General features: G+C 40.5%; 1 protein-coding gene across 2 annotated transcripts in view; it reads right to left on the bottom strand.

Annotated features, from left to right (window-relative positions):
* Window positions 1–1,375: 1,375 nt before the first annotated feature.
* Window positions 1,376–23,332, bottom strand: part of ppp2r5c (protein phosphatase 2 regulatory subunit B'gamma) — a 113,709-nt gene continuing 91,752 nt past the window's right edge. For both annotated transcript variants that reach the window (XM_033026521.1, XM_033026523.1), the window contains 7 exons: window positions 21,445–21,615; window positions 21,138–21,265; window positions 15,105–15,206; window positions 14,056–14,128; window positions 10,465–10,530; window positions 5,510–5,626; window positions 1,376–4,288 (listed from right to left, as the gene is read on the bottom strand). In XM_033026521.1, coding sequence (XP_032882412.1) covers window positions 4,154–4,288; window positions 5,510–5,626; window positions 10,465–10,530; window positions 14,056–14,128; window positions 15,105–15,206; window positions 21,138–21,265; window positions 21,445–21,615 — 792 coding nt within the window. In that variant the 3' untranslated portion in view covers window positions 1,376–4,153. The remainder of the gene's footprint in view (window positions 4,289–5,509; window positions 5,627–10,464; window positions 10,531–14,055; window positions 14,129–15,104; window positions 15,207–21,137; window positions 21,266–21,444; window positions 21,616–23,332) is intronic.

Below are 23,332 nucleotides of genomic sequence, written 5' to 3'. Positions count from 1 at the left end.
TTATTCTGAATTATAAATGTTCCAGCCCTATGCTTTCTCTTGAAAGGTACACAGCAAAGCACTTTGTTAAATGGTTGTTTCTCAGATCGGAGGTTATGGTTGTTAATATGCTCTGGGACTTCAAAGATTGATATCAAAGTTTGTTTATAAGTTCAGAAGTGATAGGCCCACCAAGTCTACTCTGCCTTTCAATCATGGCTAAAGTAGCAACAAATCATTATAAAGGACTTGCCAATGATGTAGAATTTGGGGGAAGAAAGTACACGGATATATTTTAAATTAGTAAAATTTCCACAATGCGACAGAAGAGCAAAATGTACTTAGTTGTGCAGTAATATGTACACAAGTGGTTCAGCATTTAAAAAGTCCATTTGGGGTTTAAATTTGAAAAAAAGAGCAAAAGGATCCTGTTAACTCACACTATAATGTTTTGGACTTCTTTGAAGTACAATGCAGCAAAACCAAGATGTAAATTGGGGTGGGAGATTGCAACCTTCACGTGGTCCACCCTGTTTCGACGAATGCAATCAACCCGGCGTGCACAAACAGAAGATCAAACAGAACAAGTTGTCTTACAACTTTAGGCTGTGCACGCCATATGCCATATGTAATCTGGAATGAGGAATATGTGAAAATGGCAGTCCAGTCTTGATCTTTAAACAGCAAGAAATAATGTCAAAAATAACTAAATAAATACATAGGTTATATAGACAATAGGTGCAGGAGTAGGCCATTCAGCCCTTCGAGCCAGCACCGCCATTCAATGTGATCACGGCTGATCATCCCCAATCAGTACCCCGTCCCTGCCTTTTCCCCATATCCCCTGACTCCGCTATCTTTAAGAGCCCTATCCAGCTCTCTTCTGAAAGCATCCAGAGAACCTGCCTTCACCACCCTCTGAGGCAGAGAATTCCACACACTCACAACTCTGTGAGAAAAAGTGTTTCCTCGTCTCCATTCTAAATGGCTTACCCTTTATTCTTAAACTGTGGCCCCTTGTTCTGGACTCCCCCAACATCGGGGACATGTTTCCTGCCTCCAGCATGTCCAAACCCTTAACAATCTTATATGTTTCAATAAGACATCCTCTCATCCTTCTAAACTCCAGAGTGTACAAGCCCAGCTGCTTCATTCTCTCAGCAAATGACAGTCCCGCCATCCCGGGAATTAACCTTGTAATATTGCACTTGCAGATAAATTCTGGACAAAAGGCTGTGGTGGGAAGATAAACATTACCTTTATGGAAGGATTTAAGAAATCATTTTGAAAAGGGTTACTGGAATGATAAAGTCCTGGTTGTGTTGCTAAATGAAGCAGTAATAAAGCCATTTGATTGAACATTGGTCACTGTAGTTCACAGACTGAAAATGCAAAATTATTATTGTATTTTTATTCTCTCTACAAAGCTGTACATTTTTTTTATAATTTCAGTCTGGATAAAAGTGCACAGTGAAATGATTAATGCATAAAAACATAACATACCAACTTTGAATAAGCTTAAATTTTTGACATTTCAATATTTTTAATGCCACCATTGTTAATATTTTCTAAAAGAAAAACATCCTTGCCACTTACCAACTTGTGTAGTTGTTAGGAACTTTTTATTCTGTACATGGGACCATTTTGTACAAAATATGAAATCTACTTTAAGATATTACACTACTTAAAACAAAGTACAACATATGTACAATATTAAAATGAAGCCATTTATATAGGTATCACACTAAAGGTCACTTGTCATGTTACTAGACATTCCTCTTGTACAGGTCTGTAGGGTTTTAAACAAACACAAATAAACTTAAAGGATGCCAATTATTAATCTGCTTTTAAAAGAAAAACAGTCACCAGAACAAGTTTTGGAATTACTTTATCAATAAATATTTACAATTTCTACAACCCAGCATAATACTGCTCATGCTAGTTGTGGGGTATCCATTCTCTACTGGTTGGTCTGCAGAAAGCTTCCCACCTCCTGCAAAAATCATCCAAATCATCCAGAGTCCACATCCCCTTTACCAAATAGTCTTTAATTTACAATAAGGGTATTCCCAATTTATCATGAAGTAATCGTTATATTTTGCACAGTAAGAGGTACTATTATTTTGGTAACAGCTCAAAGCCTGTGCAACTATCATCCATTGCAGGCTGGAAAATGAGGACTAGCCCCTTTAACGCAATGTAAATTCCAGATTAAGGTTAAAAAGTTGCTAATCACACAAACAGAATAAATGCAATTCGAAATAGACTTGCTATTTGGTGAGTGTCAATCTTTAGCGTATATATACTTAAAATTAAGAAAACTGCTGAAGACAGGATATCTCAAACTGTATACAAACAATATACACTCTAGTGGCCAAAATAAAATTACAATCCTTCTGCAACATCTCACACAAACATATTGAACACCCAAAACCAATGAATATGAGAAACTACGAGTCAAAGTTAGACGGAAGTTCAAACAATGGAAATAAATATAGCACTGCAACAGCTTGCAAGAAACTATATTATAAAATAACAAGTACTGGGAAGAGATTTCAACTCTTGTTGAATGCACACTTAACATCTACATGCTTAAATAGGACTTTTTAAACATTCACTTTTCAAGTTAAACAGGAAGTGCTTTTAAAATTTGAAGATTTATCTCGCACAATATAAAGTTGGGAAAACTTCACATTTACCTTAACTTTATAGCCCTGAATATCCCTTCAACTGTATACTTGTTTCATCAAGCTAGGCTCAGAAAAAAAAGTTTAAAAAAAATGTAAACAGACAGGAACACTTGAGGAAATCTTAACTGTGTGGTGTTTGCAGATATTCTTACCATTCTTATAATTTGTATTACAAACCGAATGTCAGATAAAGATTTGAATTACTTGCAAAGTTAGTTGCAAAGTTATACAAGACTGACCAAACAACTACTTTAGAGAATATGCACAAACATTTATTTTTGGTTTTCTTCTGACTAGCTTCTGATTACTAAGTCATAATCAGTTACTTCACACGGCTTACAACAGATATGCAATACCTGTTTTACATGCTTTAGCATACCATATTCTCACAGGATTTGTAAAGCCTAGTGCACGTTACATTGGAACAGTTTGAGACATTATTTTTATATCCAAAACCTAGTGCACTTTAAGTTAGAAGGTCTGTTTTCTGCAAGGCAATTTAATTTTTTTAACTTTTGAGACAGAACAACTTAAAGTATACCAGTAAACTGACAAGTCGGGTTATTAAAAACTGAAAAGCTACATTTGAAAACATTAACAGGACGACGGAATGAATTAAGATAACAGCAACCCCTGAGAATACTTGCCACAGCTGATTTAGTACGGTAGGAAATTCATCAAAACTTCTACATTTTATTTTGCATAATATACATGGAGAAATAAGAGCTTAGACAAACCTTTAAAACTATGCGATGTCAAAGCACTTGAATAAAAAGATTAAACATGAACCAACCCAGAAATAATTAATTATAGTTATTTTAGATATCAGTAAGGGACGAAGTCAGGTTTAAAAATTGAGTTCATTTACAGAAAAAACCGTGTGGCAATTTAAATCACTTATCACTATTGTATGGAAGGAAAACAAAACATGACCATTTATTTTAATGTCCATTTTTTTTTTTTTTTAAAGATACTCTACATGCAGTACATTAATAAAAGTTAAAAAAAGATACCTCCTTGAAACGGGTGAGATGAAAGAGCTCAGAAAGTGACCTTTATGTTTATATTATATTTTGGGTGAAGTAAATAAAGTTAAATGCTGTCAGAATGCAAAAAATGTGACTTTATGTACTAAAAGTTCAGTCTGTGACTTCTCAGGAATAAATTTAGATTCTATATCCCATTTATTTTCTAAGATTTTAAATAAAAAATAGAAAACAATTTTTTTAAATTTGGTTCAGTGGACACAACAACTCGAAGAATTAATTCCACCTTTTGTAGAAAACACTATACTCTATTTACCATTGTTTGAACTACCAAGGCTTGACTTCATGATGGTAAAGTTATTGCCTACAAACCGAATTCAAGAAAGCACTGACTCAATGTATAGCTGATTGGTATGGCACAAAGCATAATAGCCTCTACAATAGACAGAGTTCAGAGAATAGCTTTTTTTAAAAACAATATTTTTCTGTAGAAGTGACCTAATGCCCATCATGAGCAGATATTATCTCTTCAGCCCGGCGATGAGACTCCAAGGCCTTCACGGTGTAGATATCCTGAGGCAGTTCAGATTTGCGTCGTACTAGTGGACGATCCTTTCGAAGATCTTTCTGCGCCTGTAGAAATAAGTGAATGTCAGTGGCAAGAATGACAAGTTTAAAAACAAATTAAATGAAAACAAAACATTTACAATCACTTCTTTAAAAAAAGAGATGCAAGAGATAGTACAATAATTGAAAACTAAACACAAACATTTTTTAGATAGACACAAAGTGCTGGAGTAACTCAGCGAGTCAGGCAGCCATTCGGAAGGAAAAGGATAGATGACGTTTTGGGTCAGGACTTTAGACCCGACCCAAACCTTTTCCTCTAGAGATGCTGCCTGACCCACTGAGTTGCTTCAGCACTTTGGTATAAACTAACATTTACAGTTCTTTTGTTTCTACAAATACTTTTTATTGTATCATTTAATTTTTAATATTGTCCAAACAAAAGTCATAAATATAAATTCAAATCTGTTTCTTCAGTGTATCAGTGATAAAGACTTGTTTATGGCTTTCCATTTGATCGAATGACTCTGAAAGCCATAGTCCTGATTTTATCAGGGTCCTGATGCTAATTCTTGCAATGTAGTACTTGCTGTAGCCCAGAATTTCAGCATTTGCTTTAGTCCCCTCCAGTTGAACCTGGAATCAGGATTAGTTCAATATTCATTTCAATAGCAGGGCTGGTCAAGGGCAACAGTAATCCTTCAAAATACTTCAAGGCTCAGTCATGCGGTGCAGTCATTATGCACAAAGTTGACTTACATGTGACATCAGAACCAAGTCACTGGATCATATTCTTGCTAAATGGATGAACATCATAATATATATCAATGGATGTATTGTGACTCGCCCATACAGTTAATTAGATGATTAATTGCAGAAGGATTGAGCTGGAAAATGCTTGCCTATGTCTAGGAGTTGTGCAGGGAGTTGAACTATAACTTCTGCGGCTGGACAAGCCGTTTAGGTCCACCTGCCAAATAAACTGTGCGTCCATGCTCATGGCTGGCACACATAATGCAACCTCATTTCATGTGAATGGAGTTGCCGACCATTAGTAAATAATGTAAGTTATTTATTTCTCATTAAGGCATTTTAGATATTTTACAAAAAGATTTGCCCTCTGAAAATTCATGGCTGGCAGAAACTGTTAAAGACAAATTGACAGCAATACAACTGATTACTCAAATTTATCAAACCGCTTTGGACAATTTGTGAAGTACGCAATGCTATTATGCTTTTTGCAATTTTGTACAATGAAATAAAATGGTAGCTTTGGCCAATTTATACCTGAGTTGTCGTATCTTCTACTGCCTTTCGGATTAACTGGATATCTTCTATCAAGGGTCCATCTGTTTCCATTGCAACAGGATTATTCACTCCACTAGGATCGATTATAAGCTGGTACTGCAAAATAGAATTATAGGTTCACATGCAAATAGTTTCAAGTTTTGCCTAAATAGACATGCAGATCAAAGTTTGGGATCAGTCTAAAAATGAATAATTTAGCATATTCTGTATTAGAGATGTGTGCACTGGATGCTCAAAGCATTCATTACTAGTGCGTTGAAGTTTTTGAAGTGAAAGAATACAGGTTTTGGGAACAAAAGCAAAAGCTAAATCTGGGTTTACTGGATAACCGAATCAAGAAGAGGACTAAAGCAAATCCAACAATGGATGTTGAGACAGCCAACTGCACGATTTCTACACCTGAGAAACAACGATTCTATTACTGGACTAGGACCTGCAACCACAACACCGAGGATTCAAAATTCAGTTCAATACATTATCTGGAATTAAACAGCTAACCGAATACCCATAAAGTTCCTGGGGATTGGAAAGACCTGTCCAGTTACAAATGTCCTGAGAGTATTTGATTTGTTATTTACAACATTTTAATTAAAATATTCCCTTGTTGCTGTGTTAATAAGCCCATAAAGCTGCAGCAAGAAAAAATTGTATTGATCGTTCCTGATGCATAGAACAGCTAAACACTCTGGATGTCCCACAGTATCCTAGGCCCTATTAGGCACTGCAACCCCACAGAGTATCAGGAGGCCATAACGAGGTTATTTACATAGAAAGATACCAAAAGCTAAAAGTAACATACTCAGAGAATGTTAGCTGGCCTGGTCATGATTCAAAATGTTTGGGAACCACAGATACAGAGAGATACAGAGACGAGAAACTTAGTCTGTGCCAAATTATCCAATCTCATTCAAAATGGTGGTTATGGCACTAGATATTATGGATTTCCAAAACCAATTGCCGGTTCTAATTCTTATCACTATTCTGTGATTATCAGAAAATGTGTGCAGTCATTGGGTGTAGATTTGAAAATTATTGTCAGTTATATCATATCAAATGGCATATTCAAGGTAATCATCTGAGCACCTATGACCCTAAAGAATCTTATAGCAGCACAAATAATCAGCAGAATGGAGAGCGGAGACATTTGAATTGGGTGGGGATAGAAATAGGGAGAAATGGGATGTGCTAAATGGATAGTATAGAATGCAAGATAGAAGGCTCGAAATATTGCAAATTAATTTCTGCCCTTATCTTAGAAAAAACTATTTTTAAAATATATTTTGCTGCTATATTCAGGCAGGCTTACTTTATACATTACTTATATGCGGTCAAACATAGCAGATGGGATATCTTTACTAAGTTACTGGTGGAAGTGGCAATAAGTATCCCTTTTAAATAATGTTGTACAGGTGCACAACCTTTTATCCGGAGTTCCGGAAATCGAAAAGCTCCGAAAACCGGACTACTGTAGCGGCTGCCTCCTCCCCGGAGACCGGGGAGACACTTAAACATCTGTAAATCATTGCTTAAATGTTAGTCAGTTAGTTTGGAGGGCTTTTATGTGAAGGGGGAAACTTTAATTCTTAGTCCCCTACCTGGTCGGAGAGGCGGGGATCGGGCAATGCCTTACCGGGTCACAGTGCAGTAAGCTCCGGAGCGCTGTGGCCGCCGACTCCCAACATCGCGGAGCTGGGGCTGCAGGGCGTCCGGCCGCGGGCGGTGCCGGTTGTAGCTCCGACCCCAGCAACTCTACCCCTGGCTGCGCGGCGCTCCAAATCCAGCGCCGCCCGCGGCCGGACGCCCGCAGCCCCAGCTCCGCGATGTTGGGAGTCGGCAGCCACAGCGCTCCGGAGCTTACTGCACGGCGACCTGGTAAGGCATTGCCCGCTCCCCGCCTCTCCGACCAGGTAGGGGACTAAGAATTAAAGTTTCCCCCTTCACCCCCCCCCCACCACATAAAATCCCTCCAAACTAACTGACTAACATTTAAGCAATGATTTACAATGATTCCCCGGTTTCCGGGGAGGAGGCAGCCGCTCCAGACTTTTCAAGCCGCCCGCGCTACCTACCTAATCTACGCTAAAAATCTTCCATTCCGAAATCCGAAAAATTCCGAAATCCGAGAAGTGTTTGGTCCCAAGGCTTTCGGATAAAAGGTTGTGTACCTGTACTAATTTACTCAATGTGTTCCTGCTCATGGATGTGCAGAAAGTAAATATTTCCAAGATATTAATTTTAAATACCTGTATTGAATACAGCTAATCACATTGATTCCAACATTAATTATGTTTTATTAATAATTAATAACTTTGCACTCAAGGTGAGGAAATTACATATGATCTCCTTTGTGGCTTGGCTGAATATTCTGCGTAGCTACATCATGGATAAGGAGCCCCAGCAAAGGCTCCGGCATTTATGCGGTCATAATCTCAATATGTAGATTCTAATGCATTTAGTTTCCCTTCTTTCACGCCAGTAAAGTTTTCAGTGGCCTAGACTTTTCAGAGGATGTTAGTATTGTTAGTAAAATGCAAATCAGCAGCAAATGTCATCAAATGTTTATTCAATGCGGAAATACAAAAGTTCTTGTGTGAGCTACCCTGGTTTCCCAGAAGCTGCAGTAAGCCAGTATTTTTATCATCACTTCTGGATCGAAACAATAGGAGTAAGTGAAGTAACCATACTTGAATAAAAGATATACTCAGACTTCCTGGAAAAAATAATGAATTGTCCATTCCATTGCAAATACATGTTTTAAATACTGTCAAAAACTCTGGTAAGAAAAACTTTCTACTGGCATGGAACCACATTCACAGAGAAAAGAAATGAAGGAAAAGTTAACATTGTTTACTACTGCAAAGTTGAAACATTAAATAATGCTTACTTTTCCTTCATTTCTTTTCTCTGTCAATCCAAACTTTGGGTTTTTTTGTACACAATTTAACATTAACTGTGGTTTCCATCAACAATTCTTCAGCTGATTAATTTGGGAAATCTATCTGCCTGATTAACACAAGTTTCATATTCCTTGTGGAGGGCACTGCTCTAAAATAACTACCCAAAGGATGCTCCCATGCAGAACACAAAGATAATTCCATGAGCCAACTGCAGTTGATGGAAATCTGCAATAAAAATAAAAACACTGGAAATACACAGCAAGTCAAGCAGAATCTGTAAAGAACGAATGTCAATGTTTCAGGTTGATGATTTATCTACAGAATAAAGGAAAACATGCATATTTCAGGTTTCAGAAGAGGGAGGGGTGAAGGTAAAGCCTGACAGTGCGGAGTCCAGGAGACTGAATGACAAATGGGGTTGTGGCCGCAAGAGGGTAGTAAAGCCTCTAACTGAGAGGAGAGAAGAAATTAAATACTGAAACAGAGATAAAACAGTTGGTGTAATTGTAAAAAAGGATGGAAACACCTTGGTCAGGCAGCATCTGTGCAGACGCTAAAACAGACTTTATGCTGGCTGACACAAAGGAGAGGCCAAGTTGACTACTCCAGCACATAACTCCTCATGTTATCAAGATAATGCCATCACCTGACGCAATCCCCCATCTTTCCCTACAATATTCTTGGGACTATTCCCTCCGACTGTGGCTTTTCTTCTTTCATCTCAAACAACAGCTTACATTACTCCTGAAACCACAGAAGATGCACTGTGCCTGTTTAGTTCTACCATCCAGGAACCCAAAGATTCATTTGAGGCAAAGTAGAGTTTATTTGTACTTCTTCCAATCTCGTATCAACATTCCTGGCTCACAATGTGGCCTCTTCTACAATGCATAAACCAAATAAGGATTGTATACTGAGTGGAGGTTTTTCAAAAGGGTGACTCCGACTGTCAAATTCTCCATCCCACTCCCACCTCTACATCTTTTTCCTCTTATACTGTTCCACAGCATTTCATCTTCTGATTAGGCACATTACAACTCTTTGGGCTCAGTTCTAAACATAACAGTTTCAGACAACCTGCATTTTCAGGTTGCATTATAACTGCCAGTTTTGATACAATGTTAACTCGGGTTTTATTAGGTTAAAATAGGTGCAGGAGTAGGCCATTCGAGACAGCACCGCCATTCAATGTGATCATGGCTGATCACCTAAAATCAGCACCCCGTTCCTGCTTTTTCCCCATATCCCTCGATTCCTTTAGCCCCAACAGCTAAGTGTAACTCTCTCTTGAAAACATCCAGTGAATTGGCCTCCACTTCCTCTGTGGCAGAGAATTTGACAATTGCACAACTCTCTGGGTGAAGATGTTTTTTCCTCATCTCAGTCCTTATTCTTAAACTGTGACCCCTGGTTCTGGATTCCCCCAACATCGGGAACATTTTTCCTGCATCTAGCCTGTCCAATCCTTTAAGAATTTTATATGTTTCTAAGATCCCCTCTCATCTTTCTAAATGGCAGTGAATACAATCTGCTGAGTCTTTCTAGCATTTACTACTTTCAGTGGAAATTTATCACTTTAGACTCCAGCCACAGAATGTTGCATGACAGGCAAGGGCAACATTTGTCACCAAAATTTATCTAACAATGGTCAACCAATGATGGTTACAAAAACTTTTCAAAGTGTAGCGGAAACAATATTGACAAATACATCCATATATCACTGAAATTTAAATGTTTTTTCAAAAGACTTTAAATTGGACAATTACAATACCTTCCAGAGGGAAATACTGGAATTAAAATCACAGTAACAGGATGATTCTGCAAATCAACTTGGATTATTCCAAGTTCAAGGGGTATTTGCTTAACAGTATTTTCTTTGAGTTCAACAAAATCTGTACAGAAGAGATGACCAAATTTTCCCCGGAGATCTCTCTTTTCCAGATGAGACATTTAATTTGTTTATTGGGGGTACTAATTAAATATCACATGACATTTTTCCAAGTTGAATTGTTTGTACATTTTAACATAATTGCCTACCTGGTTTTTGGAGACTGGGCACATGGACAGTTCCCAGGATGGCCAGTTTCGAAAGGAACCTAGGGTCTGAAAGAAAGTCACTTGTGAAGTTTGGTTAAAATAAAAACAATTTTGATTTGGAGATATGTCAATATTAATAGAAATATTCCCTCGGCTTAGGCAAAGCATAGGAAAAAAGCACAATAAATGTACCTTTTATTTTTCCCAACAACGGAATTCAATCTCAATATCAGAAGAATCCTCCCAAATGGATATATTTTTTAAATTTCACCAGAAAACTGAAATTGAATGCCCATTTAATGGCTTTCCACATCTCCCATCACCCTATGAACTCATGTTTGAGATTGGTAATGGCTAGTCAACGAGGGCTTCTTCAAAAAAATAATTTATATATTTAATCATGGCTGCAGCACTCAATTATGACAAATGCTGTGCCGCCTAGTCACTGGTGAGTTGTTAAATGTATTAGCTTTGCCCAGTCTTAATACACGAGTCAACTTTACTATTCAAATCAATGAAAAATTGAAATTTGGACAAGTAGGTGGACCAAGGCAAGATAGGACAGGGGAAGATAATTAGAAAGGATTGGGGTTAGAAAGCCAGCATTCTGTTACATTATGGACAGGCAAGGTTGAGTATTTACTGTGTCACATTGACTCAAGAATTTAACGCCATCAGGTAAATAATCTCATTAAGGAAGAGATGGGAAGCTAAAATGAGCATAAAGCTACCAAATGCCATTACTTGTGGATCATTACCACTGGTTCAAAATGAGTGTCTTTTTATTACATGCTTCCCCAAAACATGAATTTTAGGAAAGTTAGAAAGAACTTTACACAACATACTGACATTGGCTGGGAAGAAAATGCATATTAAATTTACTTTGTCTAATTGTAGGCTGTTTATTTTTCAAACTTCGAACTAAGGAATTGTATGGGTAAAAAGACCCGAATGGGACTTATCTACAGGCCCCCAAACAGTAGCCCGGATATAGGGTGCAAGTTGAATCAGGAGTTAAAATTGGCATGTAGTAAAGGTAATGCTAAGGTTGTTATGGGAGATTTCAACATGCAGGTAGACAGGGAAAATCAGGTTGGTACTGGACCCCCAAAGAAAGGGAGTTTGTAGAGTGCCTCCGCGATGGATTCTTAGAGCAGCTTGTATTGGAGCCTACCAGGGAGAAGGCAATTCTGAAATTAGTGTTATGTAATGAACCGGATTTGATAATGGAATACAGTGGATTGTGTGTACCAGGACTTTCAGAAAGCCTTTGATAAGGTCCCACATAGGAGATAAGTGGGCAAAATTAGGGCATATGGTATTGGGGGTAGAGTGCTGACATGGATAGAAAATTGGTTGGCAGACAGGAGCAAAGAATAGGGATTAACGGGTTCCTTTCAGAATGGCAGGCAGTGACTAGTGTGGTACCGCAAGGCTCGGTGCTGGGACCGCAACTATTTACAATATACATCAATGATTTAGATGAAGGGATTCAATGTAACATTAGCAAATTTGCAGATGACACAAAGCTGGGTGGCAGTGTGAACTATGAGGAGGATGCTATGAGAATGCAGGGTGACTTGGACAGGTTGAGTGAGAGGGCAGATGCAGTTTTATGTGGATAAATGTGAGGTTATCCACTTTGGTAGCAAAAACAGGAAGACAGGTTATTATCTAAATGGTGTCAAGTTGGGAAAAGGGGAAGTACAACGGGATCTGAGGGTCCTTGTTCATCAGTCAATGAAAGTAAGCATGCAGGCAATGAAGAAAGCGAATGGCATGTTGGCCTTCATAACAAGAGGAGTTGAGTATAGGAGCAAAGAGGTCCTTCTGCAGTTGGATAGGGCCCTAGTGAGACCACACCTGGAGTATTGTGTGCAGTTTTGATCCCCTAATTTGAAGACATTATTGCTATTGAGGAAGTGCAGCGTAGGTTTATAAGGTTTATTCCCAGGATGGCGGGACTGGCATATGCTGAGAGAATGGAGCGGTTGGGCTTGTATACTCTGGAATTTAGAAGGATGAGAGGATATCTCATTGAAACATATAAGATTGTTAAGGGTTTGGACACGCTAGAGGCAGGAAACATGTTCCCGATGTTGGGGGAGTCCAGAAACAGGGGCCACTGTACCAGGGGTAAGCCATTTAGAATGGAGATGAGGAAACACTTTTTCACACAGAGAGTGGTGAGTCTGTGGAATTCTCTAACTCAGAGGGCGGTGGACGCTGGTTCTCTGGATACTTTCAAGAGAGAGCTAGATAGGGCTCTTAAAGATAATGGAGTTAGGGGATATGGGGAGTAGGCAGGAACAGGGTACTGATTGGGGATGATCAGCCATGATCACATTGAATGGCGGTGCTGGTCAAATGGCCGAATGGCCTACTCCTGCACCTATTGTTTATTACCTAGTGTTTATTTAAGATCAATATAAATCATACTGTTGCAAACCCAATTTAAACAACATGCTTGCTGTTTTGTTTAAGATTAAATTCACCAAGTTACAACGCAGTAAAGACAGGACATTGTCACTTCAAGTACTAAATGTAGACATGGACATTATAAACAGATTTTACAACAGAATCTGCATGACATGATAATTTTCTATGCATCCCAAAATGAATGCCCGTGAACCACCAGCAATTTTAAGAAAAATAGATGAGTGGAAAACTTTAACACCAACTACACTCAGGGTGGGAGAAAATAATAATACTAACACTTTGCTCAAGTTACTCAATTTATGGTTAAACTCTGAACAAAAGCTTGAAATCAACATATGTAATTCCAACAAATCGCAGTGTAGCTGGTATCAAAGATAGCAGGCATAATATTATAAATCCGAAATATGACAATTCTAAAACCATATCTAAATCAACCATTAACGCAGGTTTACAAGGCAAACCTCAATATTTAAAGTTTGCAAAATGAATCCATCCATTTAATTTTATTTTTGAATTTGTTCTTTAGAAACAATGTGTGTGTTTAGACAATAGACAATAGGTGCAGGAGTAGGCCATTCGGCACTTTGAGCCAGCACCGCCATTCACTGTGATCATGGCTGATCATCCACAATCAGTACCCTGTTCCTGCCTTCTCCCCATATACTTTGACTCCGCTATCTTTAAGAACTCTAACTCTCTCTTGAAAGCATCCAGTGAATTGGCCTCCACTGCCTTCTGAGGCAGAGAATTCCACAGATTCACAACTCTCTGGGTGAAAATGTTTTTCCTCATCTCCATTCTAAATGGCTTACCCCTTAATCTTAAACTGTGGGCCCTGGTCTGGACTCCCCCAACACCGGGAACATGTTTCCTGCCTCCAGCATGTCAAATCCCTTAATAATCTTATATGTTTCAATAAGATCCCCTCTCATCCTTCGAATTTCCAGTGTATGCAAGCCCAGTGAATCAATTTTTCCAACATATGACAGTCCTGCCATCGTGGGAATTAACCTCGTGAACCTACGCTGCATTCCTCAATAGCAGACCAGCTAACATAATTAAAATTGTTCAGTATTAAAATGAAGTTGCTATCTTATTTATTGTAGCATGTGGTGACCATATATTTATTTTAAAAAAAATGTAAATGCATACCTGTGGATTTGCTTTAGCTAGATTCTCTATTTTGAGCCAAGCCTCTTCACGTTCTTTCAATTTTGCTTTCTCCCTAAAATCATATAACGTTTAAAAGGCAACTAAAGTAAACACATCAACAATTGAACAGATTTTCTCAGCTAGAGCAAGATGAAAATGCTGCAACAATTTCAGTGACATTGTCAACTGTGCGGAGGGCTGTTAGTGGGCATAAAGCAGCCAAGCGTTAGACATTTACACCATCAGACAACCGTGAGCATCATTATGCAACCTCCGTAAGGGGTGACCTAATAAAGGCTACATCAAATTACGAGTGGCATAGTTTTTTTTTAACCAGTGTAGGAGAGTCTAAAGGTAGAGGGCATAAGTTGAAGGCAAGGGGGAAAAGATTTAACAGGTATCTGAGGGGCAAGTACAGGCAAGTATAATTACAATGTTTAAAATACATTTGGACAGGCATATCAAGAGGAAAGGTTGAGGGCAATGGGCCAAAAATGGCATTAGCTCTGCATGGACAAGTTGAGCCAAGGGGCCTGTTTCCAGGCTGTATGAATATGAATCTAAACACAACTAAGTGGAAAAAGCATCTCTCAGAATATATGTATAATTTTTCTTAAATAACAAAAGTTAACTGCATCAAAAGCTTTAGGTAGTACATATGTTTACATAATTCAAAATATTCTAATTTCTGCTAAGAAATCACGAGTAAGGCCCATGTGTAAGAAACAAATTATATCAAATTAACAATAATTAACAGGTTGAAATTTTATTACAGCTATCAGTTCTATATTTATTAAAGAATTAAATTTTACAACATGCCATGGAAGAATATGGACCATTTGTCCAATACTACAAGTGTTTCATTATCAGACTTGATTTTTTTTAAATAGTTTACTGAGTGGACATTCTCTACCTGTTCAATAGTCCTCTGTGTTGCTGCATTAAAAATACAGCTTGGGCCTGATTGCATACAAGTATGACAAGTGTACAATAAATACAACTTCATGCAAGAATAAATATGACAGATATGTCTAGATAGGTGGACTTACTTTTGCCTTTCCGCTTTGAACTGTTGAGTGCAGTCATCAAAAAGTTTCTGATTCATTTCCATAAAGAGTTTCAAAGCATTGTAAATTAATCCATGTATAGTCCTGTATTCATAACATTTTAAATTAAGTTTGGTTACACCATACTAATTACTTCTCCCCAAAATCCACAAACAGAACTGCCCTGGCAGATCCATTGTTTCTGCTTGTTCATGTCCCACTGAATAAATTTCCACATACCTCGATTCCATCCTGGTCCAATCCCTCCATACCTATGTCCAAGACACCTCACACGCCCTTTGTCTCTTCAAGTACTTCAATTTTCCAGGCCCCCACTTCCTCATCTTTACTATGTCTGTTCAGTCACTCTACACCTCCATCTCCCACCAGGAAGGTCTTAAAGCTCTGTTTCTTCCTCGACCGCAGAACCAGCCAATTTCCGTCTACTAACACTGTCATCCGCCTAGTGGAGCTGGTCCTTACCCGTAACAACTCAGGGCTTGAAATTAACGGTTGCCCGGGTGCCAATGGCGACCTAAAGTCCTGCCGGGTAACCTAAAAGACATGCCATTTTGTCCGGCTTGGCAAGCAGCCGGGACGCCTATCGTTCAACTCTGAGCGGGCCCCCCTCTCTATCTCTCTCACTGTCACTCTACGTCTCCTCCTGGCATCCGTTTCCGGGCCGCCGGTTCGCCGCTCTCCACCCGCTCCTCATCCGCCGGCACGCCGGCCGCCTTGCACATCCTCCCCCTGCACATGCGCACAACCCGGGCCAGCACATCATCGGCTGTGGTTGTGCGCATGTGCCGCCCTGCACATGCACACTGCCACGGCAACTGGTTGGTGCCGGGCACTTTCTCCTTCCCTTTGCATTGTGGGATGACACACTGAACTTTTATCTCCTGTTCATGTATTATGTTTACATATTCTGTTGCAGCAAGCAAGAATTTCATTGTCCTATCTGGGACACATGACAATAAAACTCTTGACTCTTGACTTGGACTTAAGCAAAAAAGGGTTCTTGGGGAAAAAATAACTACAATAGACAATAGGTGCTGGAGTATGCCATTCAATGTGATCAAGGCTGATTATCCCCAATCAATACCCCGTTCCTGCCTTCTCCCCATATCCCCTGACTACGCTATCTTTAAGAGCCCTATCTAGCTCTCTCCTCTCTTGAAAGTATCCAGAGAACCGGCCTCTCCAGAGGCAGAGAATTCCACAGACTCACCACTCTCTGTGAGAAAAAGTGTTTCCTCATCTCCATTCTAAATGGCTTACCCCTTATTCTTAAACTGTGGCCTCTGGTTCTGGACTCCCCCAACATCAAGAAGATGTTTCCTGCCTCTAGCGTGTCCAAACCCTTAACAATTTTACATGTTTCAATAAGATCTCCTCTTATCCTTCTGAACTCCAGAGTGTACAAGCCCAGCTGCTCCATTCTCTCAGCATATGACAGTCCCGCCATCCTGGGAATTAACTTTGTAAACCTACGCTGCACTCCCTCAATAGCAAGAATGTCCTTCCTCAAATTAGGGGACCAAAACTACACACAATACTCCAGGTGTGGTCTCACTAGGGCTCTGTACATTTGGCTACCTAAAAAGCTGCCTAGGTTGCCCGTCTGGAAACAGAGAAAAAAAGTTAAGTGAGAGCCCTGCAACTTCTCCTACTCCTCCCACTTCCTCCAATTTCAAGGCATGGGCCCCAGCTATGCCTGCCTCTTTGTAGGGTACGTCGAACAATCACTGTTCCAGGCGTACACTGATCTATCCTCGAATTCTATCTCCGCTACATTGACGACTGCATCGGTGCCTCCTCCTGCACCCATGCAGAACTCACTGTCCTCATCAACTTCCACTAATTTCCATCCTGCACTCAAATTCACTTGGAACATCTCCGACATCTCCCTACCGTTTTTTGATCTCACTGTCTCCATCACAGGAGACAGACTAATGACTGACATCTATTATGAACCCACTGACTCCCATAGCTGTCTAGACTATACTTTTCCCACCCTGCTTCCTGTAAAGACTTTATCCCCAATTCCTCCATCTACACCGCATCTGCGCCCAATATAGATATTCCATACCAGGTCATCGGAGATGTCCACATTCTTTAGTGAACAGGGGTTCCCCACTTCCATTATAAATGAGGCCATCACTAGGGTCTCCTCGATATCCTGCAGCTGTGCTCTTGTTCCCCCTCCCCCCCATTCGTAACAGGGACAGAGACCCCCTTGTCACTTTCCACACCGTCAGCCGTCACATACAGCACATAATCCTCCGACATTTTCCCTACCTCCAAGGGGATCCCACTACTAGCCAAATCATCCTACCGCCACCCCTTTCCGCAGAGACCGTTCCCTCCACAACTCCCTGGTCAACTCGTCCCTTCACACCCAAACCACCCCCTCCCCGGGTACTTTCCCCAGCAACCGCAGGAGATGCAACACCTGTCACTATACCTCCCCCCCTTGACTCAGTCCATGGACCCCAACAGTCTTTTCCGGTGAGGCAGAGGTTCACTTGCACCTCCTCCAACCTCATCTACGACATCCGCTGTTCCGGGTGTGAACTCATGTATACCGACGAGACCAAGCGCAGGCTCAGCGATCATTTCGCTGAACACGTCCGCTCAGTCCGCCTAAACCTACCTGATCTCCCAGTTGCTCAACTCCCCCTCCCATTTTCACACTGACCTTACTGCCTTGGGCCTCTTCCATTGTAAGTGAGGCCCAGCGCAAATTGGAGGAACAACATCTCATATTTCGCTTGGGCAGCTTACACCCCAGCGGTATGAACATTGACTTCTCCAAGTCGCCTTTGCTTTCCCTCCCTCTCCATCCCCTACCCAGTTCTCCGACCAATCTTACTGTCTCCGACTACATCCAATCCCGACATCAGTCTGAAGGGTCTCGACCTGAAACGTCACCCATTCCTTCTCTCCAGAGATGTTGCCTGCCCCGCTGAGTTACGCCAGCATTTTGTGTCTATCTTCGATTTAAATTGCACAGAAGCAGTTCTTTCCTACACACCGACTCCAGTTATATCTTGCAATTAATCTAAACTGCACATCTATTAATAAAAGTTTAATCTCATGCTCTCTTCCAAACTAAAGAAATGATGTACAGGTCCCACCAACAATATACCAGCATCCTTAGTTCCAGAGACTTGCGGTGTTATCCGTGTTGCCAGACCAACAGAGCGCACATATTATAATATAACAATACACCTCTGACACACTAGTTATACCCCTCCCATGTCCCTAATGCACCATGGACGGCTAGAAATGTAACTAAAATAAATATTCAATGTAAATTTTAAAGTGAAACCTGCAGGCCTTGCATGGGCAGCCCAGGCGTCAGTTAATGAGTTTCCCTCGGAACTCTCGATGAGGGGCAGATCATTGGGCCGATGAGTGGCTGCCCATTGGGCCGAGGCACCGCTTTCCCGGCAGGACTGCCGGGCTCAACCGCCGCACAGATTTGCCGAATCTGCCGAAAATGCAGTACACAGGAAGCGTCTGCCAACCCCAAGGCCGACATAGGCCTCCAAGAGGAGTCCGACCGTACTGGGATGGTCCGCCTAGGCGACTGGTGGGTTGAGATACCGGCCCGCAGTCGGCCACGGAAACTGGCTCTGGGAACAGATCCTCTGGCTCCGGCTGGAGTTCCAGCAATCTCAAGGGGGACAATTCGGTCTGCCAATCGGCCGCGGAAGTCCCGATGAAGTCTCCACCCGGCCTAAGCCCCACATTTTCAGGGAACTTCTGGGGGAGGTGGAGGTGGAGGGAGGATTTCAAGTGTGTGCTCTCGTAATTTTGTCTGGATTAAATGAAGCACTGGACCATCAGTTGCTGGAAAATCGCTGGTGTACCTGTACATAGTAATACAAGCTCTTCCCAAACCACACCTTGTTATTAAGAACAAAGTAGGTGAATTTCAACCACTCATATTGTTGAAATCAGATCAATTACCCATTTTATGTTTGGAGAGTTCAATTATGAGGCTGATGCCTGGCGTGCATTCACCTCATTTTAAAAGACCAACATGCAAAATCAGTTTAGAACAATAACTAGCTTATATTGACAAAGCTATTTCCTTTAATATTAATCTTAAAATTAATATTCAAGTAACTTCCTGCAGGCAGTAACACAAAAGCAAGAACTCCCTCATTTTCAGAAGGCTACGGTTGATCAGTAGATTTCATGAGGAAGCGTATTAAGCGTTAATAAAACAAAGAGGTTGAATCAAATAGGGTGCAGATTACAACCTAAGTGAATGGTTGTACAGGCTCAAGTGGCTGACTAGCCCCCTCTCATCTCTATGGAAATTGTTTGTAATAACATCAAACTTACTTTGTAGTTCAAAACAAATTTAGTTATATAATTGAAGCATTTTAAGTTGTCTAAACTAAACATTTTTTTCATGTGAAGATTTTCATAGCAATGTTTTTAAGTATGAGAAATAATATTTCTTATTATCCAAGCTTTGCGACAGTCTACTATTCATAGACTACAGCTCTGCCTTTAATACCATTATACTATCCAAGACCACCAAACTCGCAGGACTTGGGCTCAGCGCTCATCTCTACAACTGTATCCTCGACATCCTGACCAACACACCCCAATCAGTGAGGATAGGGAACAAATTATCCTCCATGATAATGCTTAACATGGGGGCTCCACAAGGATGCGTTCTCAACCCCCTTCTTTGCTCCTTGTACACCCACGACTGCGCAGCCATGTACAAATCAAATTCAATTTTCAAATTCGCAGACGACACCACCATTGTGGACCAGATATCAAATAATGATATTTGATTCCATTCATATCTCACGCTGCCTCGGCAAAGGCCAGCAGCATGGTCAAGGACGAGTTGCACCCTGGCCACTACCTATTCTCCCCTCTCTGATCAGGCAAAAGGTATAAAAGTGCGAAAACGCACACCACCAGATTCAGAGACAGTTTCTTCCCAGCTGTTATCAGGTAACTGAATTATCCTACTACAACCAGAGAGCAGTCCCGAACTACTATCTACCTCTTTGATGTCAATAGACAATAGGTGCAGGAGTAGGCTATACGGCCCTTCAAGCCAGCACTGCCATTCAATGTGATCATGGCTGATCATCCACAATCAGTACCCCGTTCCTGCCTTCTCCCCTGACTCCGCTATCTTCAAGAGGCCTATCTATCTCTCTCTTGAAAGTTTCCAGAGAACCGGCCTCCACCTCCCTCCGAGGCAGAGAATTCCACAGACTCACAACTCTGTGTGAAAAAGTGTTTCCTCATTTCCATTCTAAATGGCTTATCCCTTATTCTTAAACTATGCCCCTGGTTCTGGACTCCCCCAACATCGGGAACACGTTTCCTGCCAAACCGTTAATAATCTTATATGTTTCAATAAGATCCCTTCTCATCCTTCTAAATTCCAGAGTATACAAGCCCAGCCGCTCCATTCTCTCAGCATATGATAGTCCCGCCATCCAAGGAATTAACCTTGTGAATCTACGCTGCACTCCCTCAATAGTAAGAATGTCCTTCCGCAAATTTGGAGACCAAAACAGCACACAATACTCCAGGTGTGGTCTCACTAGGGCCCTGTACAACTATAGAAGGACCTCTTTGCTCCTATACTCAACTCCTCTTGTTATAAAGGCCAACATGCCATTCGCTTTCTTCACTGCCTGCTGTACCTGCGTGCTTACTTTCATGGACTGATGAACAAGGACCCCCAGATCCCGTTGTAATTCAGACTACCCTTGACCGGACATTGCTGGCTATACCTTGCACTAAACATTATTCCTTTATCATGTATCTATGCACTGTTAATGGATTGATTGTAATCACGTATTGTCTTTCAGCTGACTGGTTAGCACGCACCAAAAAAACTTTTCACTGTACCTCGGTACAAGTGACAGTAAACTAAACTGAACTTTTAGTCAAACCTCCTATCTAACGCTTATTTTAAAAGATTGTATGATTTTTTTTTAACTGTGCAAAGGGTCAAATGCAACACAAAAGTTGCCCTCTTACTTGTTCCAATGAGTCTTTGAATTACGATACAAGGATGGGAACATAATGGGCAAGATCTTGGCCGCATTGTCGCTGATAAGGCTCATGATGTATTCGTTATTCCAGTAATAAAGGGCTCGTTCTGCCACCTACAATGGAGATCAAACATGGAGTAAGAAACCTGGACACAAGTATTATAGAATTTTCAGCTGCAATTTCCAGCATTACATTAAACCAGAGAGTTTGCAGATTGATGATGTTTGTTTCAAATCAAAAATAAGATGCAAGTTAAAGTATATCTCAATAGTCTGTGTAACTTAATACTTACCTGAAAATGAGGACTGGAAACACATTTTGCCAGCTGGCGAAACAAGGGCTCCATGACTTTTACAAATTCTGAAGGTTCAATTACATCCAAGATCTCTTCCAGTTCATTTAGAAACATCACTTCTTTCGGGCTGTGCGTCTTTGGCCAATACTTGAGCAATGCCATAACCACCTATAAAAGTCAGAACAGCGTTGCAGCTCAGCAGTTTATATATAATAATTATTTGTCTTCAATCATATCTCAATATTGAAAACCTGCCACATACTCTTATTCTCAATTCTGCCTCATTCCATTATTCTGTAAACAGCATTGACGTGCATAGAGAGAACGTCACCATTTGCTTTCATCCTTCTGAAAATAATTTGCTTTTCTACTCCCCGTGTTAAAATGCATCACCCACATTATACGGCACCTGCCTCCTCCTCCTTCCTTGCTTAATTAATGCCTTTTGTAATCTCAGATATCAAGTATCCTTACTTAATAAGTTAGATGGAAAAAGTCCTTTGAACAGGTTTCATATCTAATTTGTCAAGTTTGGATACTTTTTAGACTTTATGAAGACCCAAGGAGAATATTTTCAACAAAATCGTGAAAAGGATTCCTGGAGAGTATTCTGAGAGTCATGCATTTAGGTAGACAGGGTTGATTAGGGATAGTCAGCATGGTTTGTACATGGGCGATTGTGTCTCAGGGACTAGATTGAGTGTTTAGAAGCAACTAAAAAACTTGACGAGGGCAGGCCATAGACATTATCTATATGGATTTCAGCAAGGCTTTTGATAAGGTTCAGCATGATAAGACGCTCTAGAAGATTAGATCGTGTGAGATCCAGCGAGAGCTAGCCATCTGGATAGAGAATTGGCTTCAGAGTAGGAAACAGAGGGTGGTGGTTAAAAGTTGTTTATCGGACTGGAGGCCTGTGATTGTGCCTCAGGGATCGGTGCAATGTACACAGCACAATTAGTAAGTGTGCAGATGAGGCTAAAATAGATATTGTAGTCTGTGAAGATGGTTATCAAGAATTACAGTGGAATCGCGATCAGCCAGGCAAGCGGGCCAAGTAATGGCTAATGAAGTTTAATTCAGATAAGTTTGAAGTGTTGCACTTTGGGAAGTCAAACCAGGGGAGGAGCTTCACAGAGAACAGTAGGGGCCTGGGCATTGTTGTAGAGCAGAGGGATCCAGGCGCACAATTTCCTGGTGGTGATAAGTTTGGTGTTATTGTCAAGTGTATCGAGGTGCAGTGAAAAGCTTTGTCTAACATACTATCATACTAACCAGTCAGATCACATAATACCAATTGTATTATGGATCACTGTAATACCAATACAGATCACATAATCACAAATACAATCATCAAAGTAGAGTACAATACATAGAGCAAAGGAAAAGATACAAAGTGCAGAATATAGTTCACGACTTTGTAGCAGATCAGTTCCATAGACAGAATCAGTACCCTAGCTAACGGAAGGACTGCTCAAAAGCCTGATAAGAGAGGAGGAAGCTGTTCCCGAGTCTGGTGGTGCTCGCTTTCAAGCTTCTGGATGGGAACTGGAAGGAGGAAGAATGATTGGCCTTCTTCCGTCAGAGAATAGACTATAGAAGTTTGAACATTATGTTATATATGATGTTAGTTTAGAGCAGAATTAGGCCATTCGGCCCATCAGGTCTTACTCCGCCATTCAACCATGTCTGATCTATCCCTCTCAACACCATTCTCCTCCCCTCTCTCTTTGAATTGTGTATTGTTGCTGTCCCTACTACTTCTTTTTTGTTTCATTTTGTTTATATGTTTGTAATTTGCTTGTTTTAATCTGTAAAGTGTCCTTGAGAGTCCTGAAAGGCACCCATAAATAAAATGTATTATTATAATTATAATCCCCGACAC

This window comes from Amblyraja radiata, chromosome 9, assembly GCF_010909765.2.
Source record: "Amblyraja radiata isolate CabotCenter1 chromosome 9, sAmbRad1.1.pri, whole genome shotgun sequence".
NCBI classification, from domain to species: Eukaryota; Metazoa; Chordata; class Chondrichthyes; order Rajiformes; family Rajidae; genus Amblyraja; species Amblyraja radiata.
This window is presented reverse-complemented; position numbering and strand designations above follow the sequence as displayed.